At 34.6% G+C, this 16,086-nt stretch overlaps 1 protein-coding gene across 1 annotated transcript in view; it reads right to left on the bottom strand.

Annotated features, from left to right (window-relative positions):
• Window positions 1-16,086, bottom strand: part of MMP16 (matrix metallopeptidase 16) — a 165,198-nt gene that overhangs the window by 47,931 nt on the left and 101,181 nt on the right. The window contains exon 4 of the mRNA XM_065751879.1: window positions 9,395-9,699. Within this exon, the coding sequence (XP_065607951.1) occupies window positions 9,395-9,699 (305 nt within the window). The remainder of the gene's footprint in view (window positions 1-9,394; window positions 9,700-16,086) is intronic.

Here is a 16,086-nt window from a genome sequence, read left to right as displayed (position 1 = left end):
AAAAAATAACAAAAAACAACTCATAATAATAATGACATGCTCAATCACTTTTCTTTGAACGTAGCTGCAGTAGTTACAGAATTGTCTGCTAGACTTCGTTCTTCCTGTCAGCTAAACGTTTCCTTGGCAATAGTGTTGGCATAACAGACGATGTGAATTTCATCATTTATTTCTATGCAAAGTCTGCCAGATTAATTTTAACACTTTTCATTAGTGGTTTCAGGCTGGCTGATAGCAAACAGAGACAGATGACAAATCCAAGCAGTTTGTTCTACTGGCCCTGGTACTTGGAAAACATCCTTCAGTTGAAATTTAGATGGATAACTGAGTTTGCAGCTTCCCTGCCTAGTCCACATAGGCTTGCAGTGGTTTCTCTTTGCCTACACCATGATGGGAACAGTATGCAACTTAGTGGATTTTGTTACACTGTCTTTTCATCTGTCCATTAAGCCACAGTGTAAAGACCACTTTGCATCTGTTGATAATCAAAGCATAGTGTAAGATGTGTTTGTCTACATTTCCATGGCTTTAATTAAGAATATTACAAAGATCACCTCCTTTACATGCTCCTCAGCCTCTCTTTTCTTTTGCATAATGACGCACTTGGCAGTTTTAGGCCAAGAAGGAAGATGAGAACATAACATTATACTCTGATAGTCCCTGGACTGTATTAAAAGCAGCTAACAAAGCACACCCAGAATACTGGGCTGGATTTGTACACAAGATGCCCTTAACTCACCGAATTTCCCTTTTATTGATGTTTAAACGAAAGTGCTTTTCTCAAATATGGATATTCGATGAAAGTAAAAAGAAACAAAAAAAAACACCAATAACAATAACTAAGTAGTAAATTAATAACAAGAATAAAAAATGAGCTCATTACCTTTCCTGTGATTAGTATTTTCCAACATCTGACTTCCAGCAAGTATAGGTGGTCTATCAGCTTAACTTGTCTGTACAGACCGATATCCAATGACTGAGACCTCACTGAGGCCTACACATGGCCACTTACAGTTATTTAAAAAAGCATTTTCCACCTTGTCAAGAACAGAAGGGGTCTTTCTGTACCTGAGTGCAGCTCTACATTCATAGCTCTACATACCACAGTGATACACTTTTAAGTTCACAGAGAATGCTTCAAAGATACCATTTCATGTAAGATCTTCAGATGACTGGACAAGGAACAAAATATGAGTGCATCCACTCATCAGCAGCTTGCTTTTAAACTTTCTTTTAAATAGTCTCTTGGCACTTATAAATGTAATAGCTGCTTTTTTGCCAACTAATTTATAATACTGCTAATTCTCTTATTTTGCCCTCAAATAGATTCAGTTTAAAGCAGAACTGGGCTTCTTTAACCTTACAAAAACATATAAGCAAATAAAGCGAGTTCTCTTTATTTTGACAGCAGGATATGATAGGGATCCAAAAAATATTAACAGCATAGATATAATGATTAGGAAACTACTTCTTCACAAGATAAGTATCACTGTACCTAAAGCATAGTTGTTAATGGTAGGTTCAAAATTCAGGAAGAGAGTTTTTCATATCTGCTTAAGCTAGAGAACACATTGCCAGAGGATGTTGTGGATACTAAATGCTTACACAGGTTCAAAAACAGATTACACCAGTTCATGAAAGGAAATCCCTCAAAGGCTATTAAATACAAAAATACGGCCTCTGGCTCAGAAATTTGATGAGACACAGATCACTGGAAGCTAGGAGTGAGTATGCTAGTGTTTTGTTGCCATATGCTTGCTCTGCTCTTATCCACTTCCCTAGGTATCAGCTAATAGTCACATTAACAAGTAGAATATTTTCTGGGAATTTGTGTTGTCAGTTCTGAGTTTAAAAATACATACACAAGTACGAGAAACAAAAAACAACAACAAAGAAGACAATCAGATTTACATATTTATCCCAGAAGATAAATGAAGAATAAGCATGTAATGACTGCTGGGTCATATGGCCTGACTGCAGATCAAATCCAATATCAATAAAGGCTTATGAAAACATATATAATCAATGAAACAAGAGAGCTACAAAAACAGTGCTAAGATTTTAATCGAGTTTCCTTTAATCAGAAATGCTCATCTTGCTTCCTATCTAACCATCTCATATAACATGCATTGTTTGAGACACGGAGATCCCTTAGGAGATGTAGTTTTCACAACTCCGCTGGTTCATATTTCCAGCAGCATATATCTGCTACACTGTGACAACCACACTGGCAGCCAAAAGAAATTTACTACAAGTTGATCTATGCAGTTCAGAGATCAGGATTTTCATAACTTTTTCTTGGCTGCCAACACAAAGCTCACAGAAGAACACAGCAGAATCTACACACTAACTAGAGTCCAAGTATCTTACACTAGATAGAGTATCTGCATGACATCCAAAAAACATTTTCCTGGCAAATTGAAAGAACTATCAATTGATATAAAATGATACTGCATGGTACAAAGGGGCCGGCTTTTTGTTTGTTTGTTTTCAAGGCTGAAAAACTTGCTAAATTTGGAACTACGGAGTTAGCAAAAATGACAAAATCCTTGAAAAGAGTTTTACATTTACTTTTCCTAATCTAGATGAACATATAAAAAGTTCCAAGTATATTACATGAGTGTTATCACTCAGCAAACACATTCTCCTCAAAATTTAAAAGTAAATGCACACCAATATAATCTGTTACTTCTGTAAAAGTATTTGACTTGCTGTAATGAAACTTTGTCTATTGTTTGTTTGTTACTGTTTTCTTGTTTTCCTTTGTTTTCTTTTGTTTTGTTAGATGACTGGTTTGTTCAGAAGTGCAATATTGTGTAGCAGCTGCCATAGTACCATATTTTATGCAGACATAAAAAAGCATGCATGTAATCTTCATTTCTATTTCTCTTGCAGTTATAGAATCATCGAATCATAGAAATCTCAGAGTTGAAAAGGACCTTTAAAGGTCATTTAGTCCAACTTCCCTGCAATAAGCAGGGACAGGTGCAACTAGATCAGGTTGCCCAGGGCCTTATCCAGCATCACCTTGAAAGCCTCCAGGGATGAGGCACCCACCACGTCTCTGGGCAACCTGTTCCAGTATCTCACCAGCCTCACTGTAAAAGAGTTTTCCTTATATTCAGCCTAAATCTACCCTCTTTAAGCTTTAAACCCTTCCCATTACTTTGTTACCACCGTCCCTGCTGAAGATTCTTTCCCCTTCTTTCCTGCAGCTCCCCTTAAGATCTTGAATGGCTGCTCTCAGGTCGCCTCAGAGCATTCTCTTCTCCAGGCTGAACAGCCCAAGCTCTCTCAGCCCGTCCTCATAGGAGAGATGTTCCATCTCTTGGATCACATTTGTGGCCCTCCTCTGGATGCATTCCAACAGATCCACATCTCTCCTGTTCTGAGGACTCCACATCTGGATGCAGTACTCCAGGTGAGGTCTCACTAGTGCTGAGTAGAGGAGCAGGATTACCTCCTTCAACCAGCTGGTCATGCTTCTTTTGATGCAGTGCAGGATACAGTTGGCTTTCTGGGCTGCAAGCTCACATTGCTGGCTCATGTCCACCTTCCCATCCACCAGTACCCCCATATCATTTTCAGCAGGGAAATATCCTCATTAATACGAGGATAAGAATATCAAACTAACTCTACTGATATTCAGAGAGCCTATACATAGATTTTGCCAAGTATTTTTTGCCACACTTCTACTGTCAGATTTTAGTCAGCAAATGGTACATTAAGCATCATGTCTAATCTGCTTGAAGCTTAAGCTCTCAAGACATCCTTGTTTTCCTCAAGAAATCTTGCTCAGTTTTAAAAAGCTGCACGTGTAAGTAGGTCAATCTTAAATTAATCTAGTTAGAAGTACTGTGTTCTCCATTCAAACTGGTTTAACACTCCCTTAAATAGGTTTAGAATCATTCAGTACTTCCCAGAAAAAATAACTGCTTTAAAAAAGAGCTTAAGTGCATTTAGCCAGACAAATCTAAAATCAATTTTCATACACCAATGCAATTTTTGAAGTAGAAGCAGGAGTGTGTGCCATAAGTTAGAGCCTTTTACCTTCTGACAGAAAGCAAAAGTGTTTTCAAACACTCTCAAGCAAAGAAAGGATATTTCCTGCCACTGCCTGCCAAATGAGAATTCTGAGCACAGTTTTTAATTAGAAACCTCACTTTGATGCGTTGGGGTTGCCATGGATTATGAGGAACTCTGAGATCAGATGTTGACTCATCTCTTTCCCAACAGTTTTATCATGGGATTGTAAGTAACCTTCACTCATTGCAATGAGGCAATCCGATCAAATCTAGTAAGTGCAATAAAAATCATATATCTGTTTTCTTTTTAATTTTCGTTTTTGAAATAAACATAGGAAAACTTGCCCACTAATTTTTTTATTCTACTACTACATATTACCAACAAGGCAGAGCTGCAAGATAAGTCCCATTCATAATTGTGTTGGTGTTGACATACATCATCTATTTTTTCCCAGTAGCAAATGGCTAAGCTCATCCAACACTTAAAATTTCCACAGATTTATAAAGAATGCTGCTCAAAATAAAGAAAAATATGGAGAGTATAAGTAGAATAAGACAATTACTTTTCTTAGGACAGAGGAAAGCATCTTATTTATAAGACCTCGAAAATGCATCATGCTACAGTAACTTGGTGAATAGGAGAAGATGTTACTGTCTCTGAGGCTTAACAACTATACGATGAAGCAGATTGTCCAGAAATCTAGCATACTTCTTATTCTACTGGAATCCAACACTTCAACTTTAATAATACTGCAGTGAATAAAAAAATTACATTCTCCATATATAACAATGTCAAGATGAAGATAACTTGTTGGACAGTCCAGTTAAAACCAACAGAAACACTACCATCAGCTTCAGGAAAACAATGCACAGTAGAGGAACTTTTCACTAGCAGTAGAGGCAGTCCCCTCCTCCTCCTCCTATCTCTGTGACTTTCAGTTTACATTCAGTTATTTGAAACCTTTGCAATTAAAAACGTACTTAGAAAAAGACTGCTGTTGAGGATTTTGAATATACCTTATCTCCAATATTGCAGCAAGAGGTCATCGTCATTTTCTACATTTAAATACATCATTTATTGTCAATCATTTTTTTTGTTTCAAAAATAAGATGATGTATGTATAGCACCTAAATGAATTAGAGTAATGAGGGCAATGCAGTATCTCTCATCTCTAAATTAATATATCAAGATGTCTTCTGTTTCCTTTTCTTTTTCCCTTCATTTTTCTGTCTAGTGCTTATATTGAAAAGATAGTTTAATTTTTCCCTTAATTTTTTTTTTCAATTTAGCTACTAATATCAGTTGACATTGTCAATTTTCATCTATTTATTCTTTTCTTGTATCTATAATTCTACATATTGTATTACATTTATTTCCTCATTTTTTTATGTTTGTCCTGTTATTAATCTAAACTGTGATCCCTATGAAATATTTTCCTGTGATCCTCCCATCCTTTCTGATTTGCTATACCATATCAGTGTTTCACTTCCAATGTTTTTTTCCTCAATTCTTTTCTTCTACTGAAGTTGCAAAGTGTTACCAAATAACTGGCATTTTGACAGACTATCTTAGAAATAAACTCTACAGCATGCATAAAGAAACCACATTGACCAAATAATTTACAGTTCTAACGTTCTCTCTCATCTCACACCGGGTAGGCAGGCCATAAAGGAAACAGGGTCTAGTATAAGTAAAAAGGCTATTTCCAATATAATATCTTGAATATTGGATGTACTAAAATACGAAATGACACAGAAAAGGGAAGTGGAGGAAGGTTAAATCCCAATATACATAAGCATTTTTATCAAAAATATTGAGGTTATCATTTCCCCAACTTGTAGAAATAAACAAAAATAAAAATAAAATAAAATAAAAAAATAAAAACCACAGAGAAACAAAAATAAACCAATTAACAAATTCAAACATGAAAAATTGATTTATCTTCTAGAATATCACTTCTTCCCTATCAAAAGAGATCTAACTGGTATGTCTGCTATCATCAGAAGTGCTATGGAAGGAAGTTCAGGGAAGGGGTACTGCAGCTCAGGTGGAATTAAGGTAACAGCTGCATTCAGCTTATCCTGAAAGCATTAATTTCTCTAATAGGACTGCTTTTTCTGACCAGTAGGACTATTAGACTACTCCTACAAGTCATAATCACTGCTCAGAATGAGGGAGGAATAAAAATACAGACTCATTTCCCACTTCCTTAGAAGTGATTAGAAATCTGAAAAGAAAAAAGAAAAACGTCCCCAAAGTGACAAAAAAAAGTAGCACCGAGCTGCAGAGATGAAGTGTAGAGGTTGAAAATGATCTCTGAGTTTGAAATGGTATTTAAGCCAAGTGAAAAACAATAAAATCAAGAAAGCACGACGAGAAAAAAAAACAACCAATAACAATAATAACAAAAACAACAACAAAATACCTACAGTGTGATGACACTGTGATTAACTAGTCAGTAAAGTAACATAGGAATATTTTTACTCAGAATACTGAATTTGCATATCATTCCTTATTTTCTTCTTGGTTTAGTGCTCATTCAATAGAAAAAAAATTCTATGAAAACTTTTATAAAATTAAAAACAGTTTATGAAAGTTTTTAAAGGAGTTGGCTCTCTTCTGAAGAAGACAATCTGCATTTTCATTTTCAGAACAGTAAAAGGTGAAAAATCAGGACTTTTCAATAGGATCTATGATTCACATTTTGCTTCTAAATATCTGGTCTGATTTGAGTTTTCAAATCACTTCAGTTTAACTATTATAGAAATTAAATAGACAATCTAATTAAATAGAAACCTGAGAAAATCATTTCTTTCGGGTGATATTTAATTTAAAAAAATATAAATGAAAATTTATTGCTCCAACTTTCTACTCTTCTGTTCGATATTTAACGATACCACACGAAGATGACTATTGGTGGACTACTGCAGCAAGGAAGCTTAAAAGAAAGACACTCACCTGGGAAAAATGACTCATGGCTAAGATCAGAAATAGATTTTTCAACCTTCTGCTTTTCAGTGTTCTGAGACTGAGCTCAAGATTGTAGAGAGCCTAAGAGAGCTGTAAGTCTTTTCTTCCTGTCAGTCCCCAATGGAATGCTTGTCTTCTTTTTCCACTTGGAAATTGTTTCCAGTCACCAAAAAAAATAAAAAAAGTGGACATTCCTTCAGGATTCCTAGACCTAAGCTAATGCAGTAAGATTGTCATTGGCCTACCTGATAACTGGAAGTTATAGAGAAATAGGAACTCTGACCATACAGATCAACTACACATACGTTGCTATTCCTAGAGTGTCAATCACACAGTGCTTTTGTTTTTACAATAGCTGCGAGCAAAGATATATGAGATATCAACAGTGAAACTAAGGTTTGCCAGTACTCTTTGGAAAACTTGCAGTGGTAAGATCTTTATTTTAATTTTCATTTATTTTGCAAAAATTCTGTAGTCATAAACTATCCTGCATTCCCTTTCTTGACTACTGGATTCTGATAGGAATATCTCTTCCTCGTAGTAGCACATATGAGCATATCAATGTGGAAGTTATTAAAACTGAAAAATAATAACCTCTTGTGACATAGATAACAAAGCTTTTTTCTTATAGCTGGCCAATGTTTTAAGATATCTAAAAACACATTTTTATTAATAGCAACATTTTGCTGTCACTTAAATTTTTCGTTCTAGATATCTTAAATTTAATGAATTCAAGAAATAGTTTTTGACAGCTGCTCTGCAAAACACAATCACAAAAAGATATTTTAAAAATGTGTGTCATTTTGCACTCTGAAGATCATTTAAGAAACAGAAGAAGATCGCCTTGTCACACATTTTAATACACTCTGAAAGGATTCAAAAGTATAATCACATTTTACATTGACACGTTTTCTTCTAAATACAAATGCCTGTAGATTTTCCTGAGTGCTTTAACAAATAGTTCAAGAAACATGGAACGTTATCTGCAGTGTTTGTTTCCCACTAAGCCTATAAAAACACCTTGATTTAACCTCACCACACAGAGACTGATGATGTAACTGAACTGCACAAACAGAAGACTCTCACTGCTGTTTCTCTGAGCTTGTGGAGGGCAAATATAAGCAGTGCACTACATTTTGCTCCAGAGTAATCTAGGGTTCCATCCACAGGAGATAAGCGTCTTGAACTCATTCTACTACTAAAGACCTTCACATTGCAGTAACCTGCTCTTGCTTCACTGTCCCTCGTGCATTAGAAGTGCTGCACCATCAGAACAGTCAAAATATCCCTGAAATATTCATTTAAAGCTTTGCTGCAAACACAAGGCTACAAATGCTGGTACACAAAAAACTCTGAATTTGACTTGGAAGATTTTAGCTGAGAAACTTTCATTTGGATGACGTCTCTAATCATTCAAGGATAGGCTTAACATTTAGATACAACAGTTTCATGCTTCACTGTCACCTTTTTAATCTTCTGTGCATCAGTAACATCCTCTCTGTGTACCAGTGCACCCTCTTCGTACGCCACTGTTTGCTGTAAAGTCTCTCTCTCAAACTAGGTAACTGAGATGGAGAGATCTACTAGTACATCTGAAGCCAAAGCAATGAAAACAGAATGAACACAGAAATACTTCCTTGATACTCTTTTGCAGATATGTGAAAGTCTGCTTTAAATTAGGCTTCTTAGAAGTAATTTAGTCACATGAACTTGTAGCTCAGCAAAAGCCAAATTAGTCTTCTGCAAAGAATATCTTTGAAGAGCATCTTTAGTCTTCATCTGGTAAACTGTAGGTTTTTCAACTGTATTGCGTGGTCACTTATATAACTATAGGGAATGTATAATTTAAATAAATAATCACAAGTTACAAAAAAGATTCAACATTGGGAAACATTAGTTCTGTTCTTGGAATAGCCCTCTGAAGACTAAACTTAAAATGCTGCATTTTCAACACCATTAGGAAAAACAGATTAGTTTTTTACACATAGGCATTCACTGTACTGGTGAGTAGTCTCAGTTGTTTTTAACCACTCTTATATTACTTATAGTGAACATTCAATTTTCCCTAAACCTAAATAAAACACATATGGGAAACAAGTTAGAAATGAAAGGAGCTTATGTAAACATTCAACAGTACAATGGTTGAATGAACATAAATGTTCCTAATGAGAGCTTAATGTGTTTCAAGAGAAACACTTTTTCACACTCTAAGTTACATTCAGGCAGAAACTTTTTGTTGAAGATTCCTAACAGACCAATTAGCTGAAGAGATTACTAAAGCAATGTGAACTTAGGAAACTAAGTGACTTTAAGAATAGAGAAGCATGGAAATAGCTGAAAATTCAAGACAAATCTAATTAATTTTATTTATTTTTTAAAAACTGAAATCTTCTCTTACCATCATGATTAGGATTTCCCAATGTCCATGGCTCATCTGAGTCAAAATGTGTGTCTCCCCCAATTCCTGGCCCAGGGAAATATGCGTGAGCCAAAAATCCTCCCTCCCCATCAAAGGGAGAACTGTCTCCATGAAAACCTGATGCAAAAATGATCGTAATATCCACGTCTCTCTTGCCATTTTCTAATTCAGTATAAGGAACTTCTTCAAATGTTAGAGGAGTTACATTCTGCCACACATCAAAGGCACGGCGAATGGCTTTACGAGTTTCAGCATCACCTACTTTTGGAGTGACGTTCTTAATGCTGAAAGAAACAGAGAAAGATTGAACAGATTAAATTTGCTTACATCCATTTTCCTTAATTATGAAAAAAAGTGCTTTTACTAAAACAGGCTAGTGTGGCATTATTTCCATTAAGGAAATCATTTTTAATCAAGCAGGTAAGAAACTGCACTGATCTGTGTAGTCATTTATGCTAAAACTTATTACATGTTAGCTGGGTTATTCTCAGCAGTACAAAAATCTTATTTTTAGAGCATGAAAAATATGTTTTAAATGAACAAATTCCTAGCAGTGGAGTAATCAGATTAATCTACCACTGACTGCTTACCTCCTGGATCACAATTCAAATACATCACATCTAAAGAAAGGCATGTCAATTCTGATCAGAAACTTAAAATGTTTCCAGTTAAATGAAATTTTTAACTTCTTAGTGAGTCTGTTAACAATTGCAGAACTCCATACTGTGACCACCAACCAATATTCACAAAGCCTTGAAAATGGTGCTTGATGCATTTCCAACTGGATAGATAATTCCTTATTACCAATAAGGAGCTTCATGTTAATATGCCTTTTATAATCTGATTCCTTTTATTAATCATGCATAACAGAGTAGAGTTCATCAGAAAAAATCATTTCGTAAGACATAACGCTATGTCAATTCTGAAAAAAATATTGCCAAGTAAAACTTACAGTCTCTACTACTTCTTCAATTACACACAAGTGAAAGGCAAAGAAAATAATGTCATTACAATTGAGTTCAAAGTGGAACTAAAATAATGTACAGTGGAATTACCTTTAAAAAAAATCCTTATTTGCTTTTATTTCAGAATTCAAGAAAAGAATGCCAATAAGCAGTTTCAGACTTATGCATCTGTACTGAAACTACAAGTATATAATATACCTCATTCATTTGACTAAATGGACACAAGTTTCAGAAGTAGCATTCTAGAATGTATGTAATTTTCTATACATCTTCATGGGAAAATATGTTAACGGAGAACAAAAAGAATGTCATGAATCAACCTCAGAAGAGACTATTTTTCAACAAAGTAACCACCATTAGCTCTGCATTTTTGTCGTCCATGAACAAAAGCCTGGGGACTGCACTTGTAAAAACCTACAACAGTGAAGGTGACCCAATGTTGAAACACATCACCCACTGTCTCAGTGCTCACATCCAATGTTTGGTTCCCATAAACATTCAGCAAGCATCAATGGATGTCAGCAGGTGCCATTTTTTCCCCATTTAATGGGGAAATTTAATGACAAATCTTTGTTTCATAAGCACTTCCACATCAGACTCCATTTGTTCAGACTGTCCCTCTTCTACTATCTGTTACACAGAAAAATTGTATGTAATGGAATGTTAGTAGGAAAATTCAACCTCTACTGTCATACCACCAACACTCCCCTGCAATGCTGTGGGCCAGCAGAATAAAATGGGAGTTATTACATTCAAAGAAACCTCACACATAATATACATTCTGCAACTATCTAGTAAATAGCTTGAAATGGGCAATTAAGTATTTCAGATATTTCTAACTTTCTTTCTAAAGTAGTCTGGTCTAATGGATCATTCCTCTGTTTCTTACAACCTCAATTACAAGTGGCAAAAAATGTCACAAATTATTCTAACTCATGAATTAATGCCAACTTATCTAAAAATGGAAAAATCAAGCACTGGGAATTATCCTAGAGGAAGTAAGGAAAGGACATGTACTCCTGATAAGGGTGTAATATATTTGTGGTTGTTGTTTTTTGTTGCTGCTGTTGGGTTTTTTTTCTGCAAACAGAAAGTTTATGGCTTTGTTTTTGCTTGCATGTGTAGCTTTTCCTTACCTTTAGGTGTAAGAGGAATTGATTCACACTGTAATCCTTATCACTTTATACTTTCTTGCCTTTTCAGTGCACAGAATTAAGTTTTAATCATTGATTACAGAAGAAAAATTGACCCATTGTTCTAGTTCCACATGCAACAACTATGGGTGATTACCTACAGCAGGGGACCCATTCCAGGGGCTTCAACTATTGAATTATTTTTGAAATGGCATTCTACATCTCAAGATTCATTGTCAAGAAAAAGGATTTTTCAAAGCATGCATTCTGTATTAGCACAAGACAGATTTCTGGCTTCCCAAATGGCCTTCTGAAAAGTGTAAGATTATAATGAAAAATATGGTTTCTGAAAGAAATGAAATAAATCAGTAGTTATTCCAATTTCCAGAAGATGATTGTCCTTTCAATGGGTTTAGTACAAGTTATGTTCAATCCTAAAATGTCAAATTCTAATGCTTCTTTGAACAACAGCATTGAAGTTGTCTAGCTGGAAATATTGCTTAGAATGTTTCACCAGTATAGACATACAAATTCCAAACAATTTTACATTCATTGTGGTCTCAGTCTCCAAAGTGCGGTAACAAAAACATATTACTGCAGTAGCAGGTAAAGTTTTAAATGATCCCTTCTCCTATTACATGCATCTCTACGTCTTAAAAATAGCAGTGACTTAAAACAGTGGTAACAGTCACTTGTAACATAGAAAGAGGAGCTAGGTATCTTACACTCAACATGTTCAGATAATGTGCCTTAAATAAAATTAAGTAAGGAACATGCTGACTCAAAATCATTCATGTTGCATAGTGGCATCACAGCAAGACAAAGGCCATCGTAATAAGGTGATATTTCCTGAGTGTTGTTTCCATAATGTCCCTGTCTAGTGATCATTTCAGACGAAAGAAAGCCAATAGAGAGAAATCTTCAGTGCTGACATTGAGCAGACCTGCAATAGAAGCTTACAGAAGCTAAAGACTGTACTTGCAGTTTCTTTCTAAGTTTTTTTAGTAAACAAAATGTGAAGATGAAATATTTACTAACATTCTATTTCTGTTTTTAAAGAAACAAGTACACTGACGTTTCTTACAGATTTTGAAAGCTATTACTCATAGACAATCATAGACATGTAGCTATCAAATACAGTATTTTATGGTTATTATTGCTGTTTGATGCAAACATGGTTTTCAGCTTAGCAGTTGGTTTAGGCATTACAGTTTTAAGTGCATCTCTTGTAGGAGAATGAAAAAGAAACTTTTTGCACTGAAGTACTATTTCTACAGATGCTTGAAGAGTCTTGTTTTGGAGACTATTTTTCTGAAATTCTACATCATGTTCGTTTTAAAAACAGCTATGGGTTTTCCTTCTCTTCCTCCCCCACTTCCTCCAAAACAGCCTCCAAAAAATTCTTCATCTTTCAGTGACACATTTTTGGTTACAACAGCTTCAGAAGCTTTGTAAGGCTGTCAGGATATACCTCACTTTGCCCCGTAGAATCAATCCTCCAAGAGTTAAATAGGGAATCACACATTGACATTGAATTTCATTATTTCCTATTTTTATCTTCCTATCAGTAAAACATCTATCTATCTATCTATCTATCTATCTATCTATCTGTCTGTCTGTCTGTCTGTCTGTCTGTCTATCTATCTCTATTTATTAAATTGGTTTATATCCTATAAATAAAATTAACATTACTGACCCAAAATACAACCATACAAGATTCAGGAAATGTTAGATAAAGCTCAGAATACTTTTGTATAAAGCTTATCATTACTGCTTATCTAGCAGCAATAGTCTTCACAAGAGTTGTAATAACTCAGTAACAGAATCCTTCGTACGCTGTAGAATTTGATACCTCTTCAGTGCATACAATAAATACTGTTTTAAATTGCCTTTGCCAATTTATCCAGAATACAGAATTACTACCCTGTTATAATGATTACAGTGGATATTAACAGGTGCTTTTAGAAGTATTAAGTAACTATAATGATGCAATTTTTCTATAACAAGAATATATCAATTAAGTATAAATTTGGAGAATAGTTCAATTTCTTTCAAAAATCCCAAGGTTTTCTTAAATTAAAATCGCAAATGGGAAATCCTTATCTCAAGTAAGGAGGGACACAGAAGAACAGGAAATCCAACCAAATAGGTTAAATGATGATGCCAATAATCTTTATGAAATAATCAACAAATTCTAGATCTTTATTTGATATGAAACAGTTGAAATATAGCTTAAATTTAAATAACTGGTTGAAACATCGCTGTTGTTATCAATCAAAACTAAACTGAATCTAAGCTTTTCTTTTCCATTTTCTATGATCCCAATCTTACTTTTGTTGAAATTATTAGATTACCTCTGGTCAAATACACTTTTTATTTTATTTCATAATTTCTCTAGAGACACTTTCCATCAAGTTACTTCATTAATCTCTCACTTCTTTCTTCTCACTTTGCTCATCTTTCTAACATAAAAACCTTTCTCATGTAAAATGCAATCATGATTCACATAGCTCCTTCTTCAGCTGATTAAACTCAAGTCAGAGATATTCCTTTTGATTTTCTTGTTCTGTAGTCACATTAAGAATCAACTTACTGTTGCCACAGTCGACAGAATCTATAGCTCTCCTAACTCTTTTGTTTCATGGTCAGTACTAACCCTGTAACTTGTTAAAAGGAGCTGAAAAGTGACAAGACTAAGGTTCCCAAGGTTCAAAATGAATGTTAGTAAATACTTCACTTTTACGGGAATGTGACCCTGTGTTGTAATTTACTATTAATTAATTTGAATAGAATGCAAGACAAACATACTGACGTTTAAGTATTTTATTATTTCAGAATTACTGAAGTAGGCAATTATGAGAGAACTAAGAATTTACATCCTGCTAGAGAGATAAATCTTATTTGAAGAAGGCTGATTTTAAAAGTTCATATAATGAAGAATATTTGTACTTAGTTACACTGCAGAAAAACATAGCTAATCAACTTAATTGGCTCTTAAGCAGGAATCCTCTCTCACAAGTACAGATATGGGGATTGTTTTTTATTGTACAAATAATTTTAGAATCTGCATAGTGTATTTTAAAAACTTTTTATTAAGTGTGTTTAACATTTCCTTCCCCTTCAGTTCAGAGGTTAGAAAGGCTGAGGTATAGAACCACATTAACACTCTTATTTAAGAAAAGAACAAGCCTTCGTGGAAATTTTGAGATAGCACCAAGGTTTGGGGGGACGGGGGTGTAATACATGCTTAGATCAGCATGTAGGAGTGGAAGTTCTGAATTTTATTCACATTCATAAACTTTGCCTGTAATGGTTCTAGCTGAACTAAGGTAGATACCAGAAACTTTCCCATACATCATAAAGCTGACAAAGCTGATTAGAAGCGAAACTTTTATAGGATTTTTGCCTGAAATCTTGCAGGAGATACAAGTATAATGGCCTAAGAATATTTGATATTTCAACATTTAGAGATCTAATTCTGCATCCATCAATACTATAGAAAGCTAACACACTGTCAGGAATTTTAGCATTCTTATCTCAGGGATTGAGCTGTATCATAAACAAAGTGTTTACACGAATAACACTGTGGAGAACAACCAGTCTTCTTAGTATAAATCATTGTTTTTCTAAGCACAAGTGGTAAGAACTCAGAGGTGGGCAATTTTAAACACATCTGTTTTCAAAGAACCCTAAGGTCTTCTTCATCTTGTCACTCAGTATGCTTTCTATATCTGCAAGTATCACCTCTGCGTAGAAATCTGCACTTATTTTTCTGCGCTACTGTGACTTCTGTGATGCAGAGGAGCCACAAACTTCATAAATGGTTAGTGACTTGAAGGTTCAAGAGCCCATCGTCAGGGATTTCCACTGAGTTAGTCATGTAAACCTCACATGTTCGTAGGGAAAAAGTTATAGTGAGGTATAGCCCTATAAATTCTTCTAACATTTCAAAATACACTACTACCAGACACTACTATCATATGCTCACAAATTAAATAAAGTTAGAACTTTCTCCACATTTCTGAAAAAAAATAAATAAAAAATAAAATCAGATAATGTTTGTTTCCCCTTATTTCTGATTTTTACTTGTAATGGAAGGAGAACTTGCTAGCGTCTTGACATTAAAATACTGAAGGATGTGGCATTTGTCATTAATGAGCAAACTGAAATCGAGGAAATTCGGCATACACTGATTTAGTGATAAGTCAATGTATTGGAAATAAATATTAGGAAATGTTTATTTAATATTCCTCAGTGGCAGTGCTTTTAAAATATTATGTTATCATCCTACTTGTTGCTACTTTGAATCAACAATATCTTCTAAATTTTCTTAAAACAGCTTTTTTTTCATTTTCTATGTGACTTTTCAGAAAAATTCTTTCTCCACATTCCAATGTGGATTACTCAGACTGTAGACACAACACAGCATATCACTAACAAGATAGACAAGACTTTTCCTTGCATATTGAAGGTTCCAACTAGCATCAGTTCATTTAAATGGACAGCAGAAGGATAGCCATGTTCACATCTTCCATCTTTTGTTGCTTTTCAGAAAGATGAAGTCAAGAATAAA

Source organism: Cyrtonyx montezumae, unplaced genomic scaffold (genome assembly GCF_038088225.1).
Source record: "Cyrtonyx montezumae isolate F1298 unplaced genomic scaffold, pur_monq_1.0 scaffold_8, whole genome shotgun sequence".
Lineage (NCBI taxonomy): Eukaryota > Metazoa > Chordata > Aves > Galliformes > Odontophoridae > Cyrtonyx > Cyrtonyx montezumae.
The sequence above is the reverse complement of the archived record's forward strand: the minus strand, read 5'-3'. Positions and strand labels throughout refer to the sequence as shown.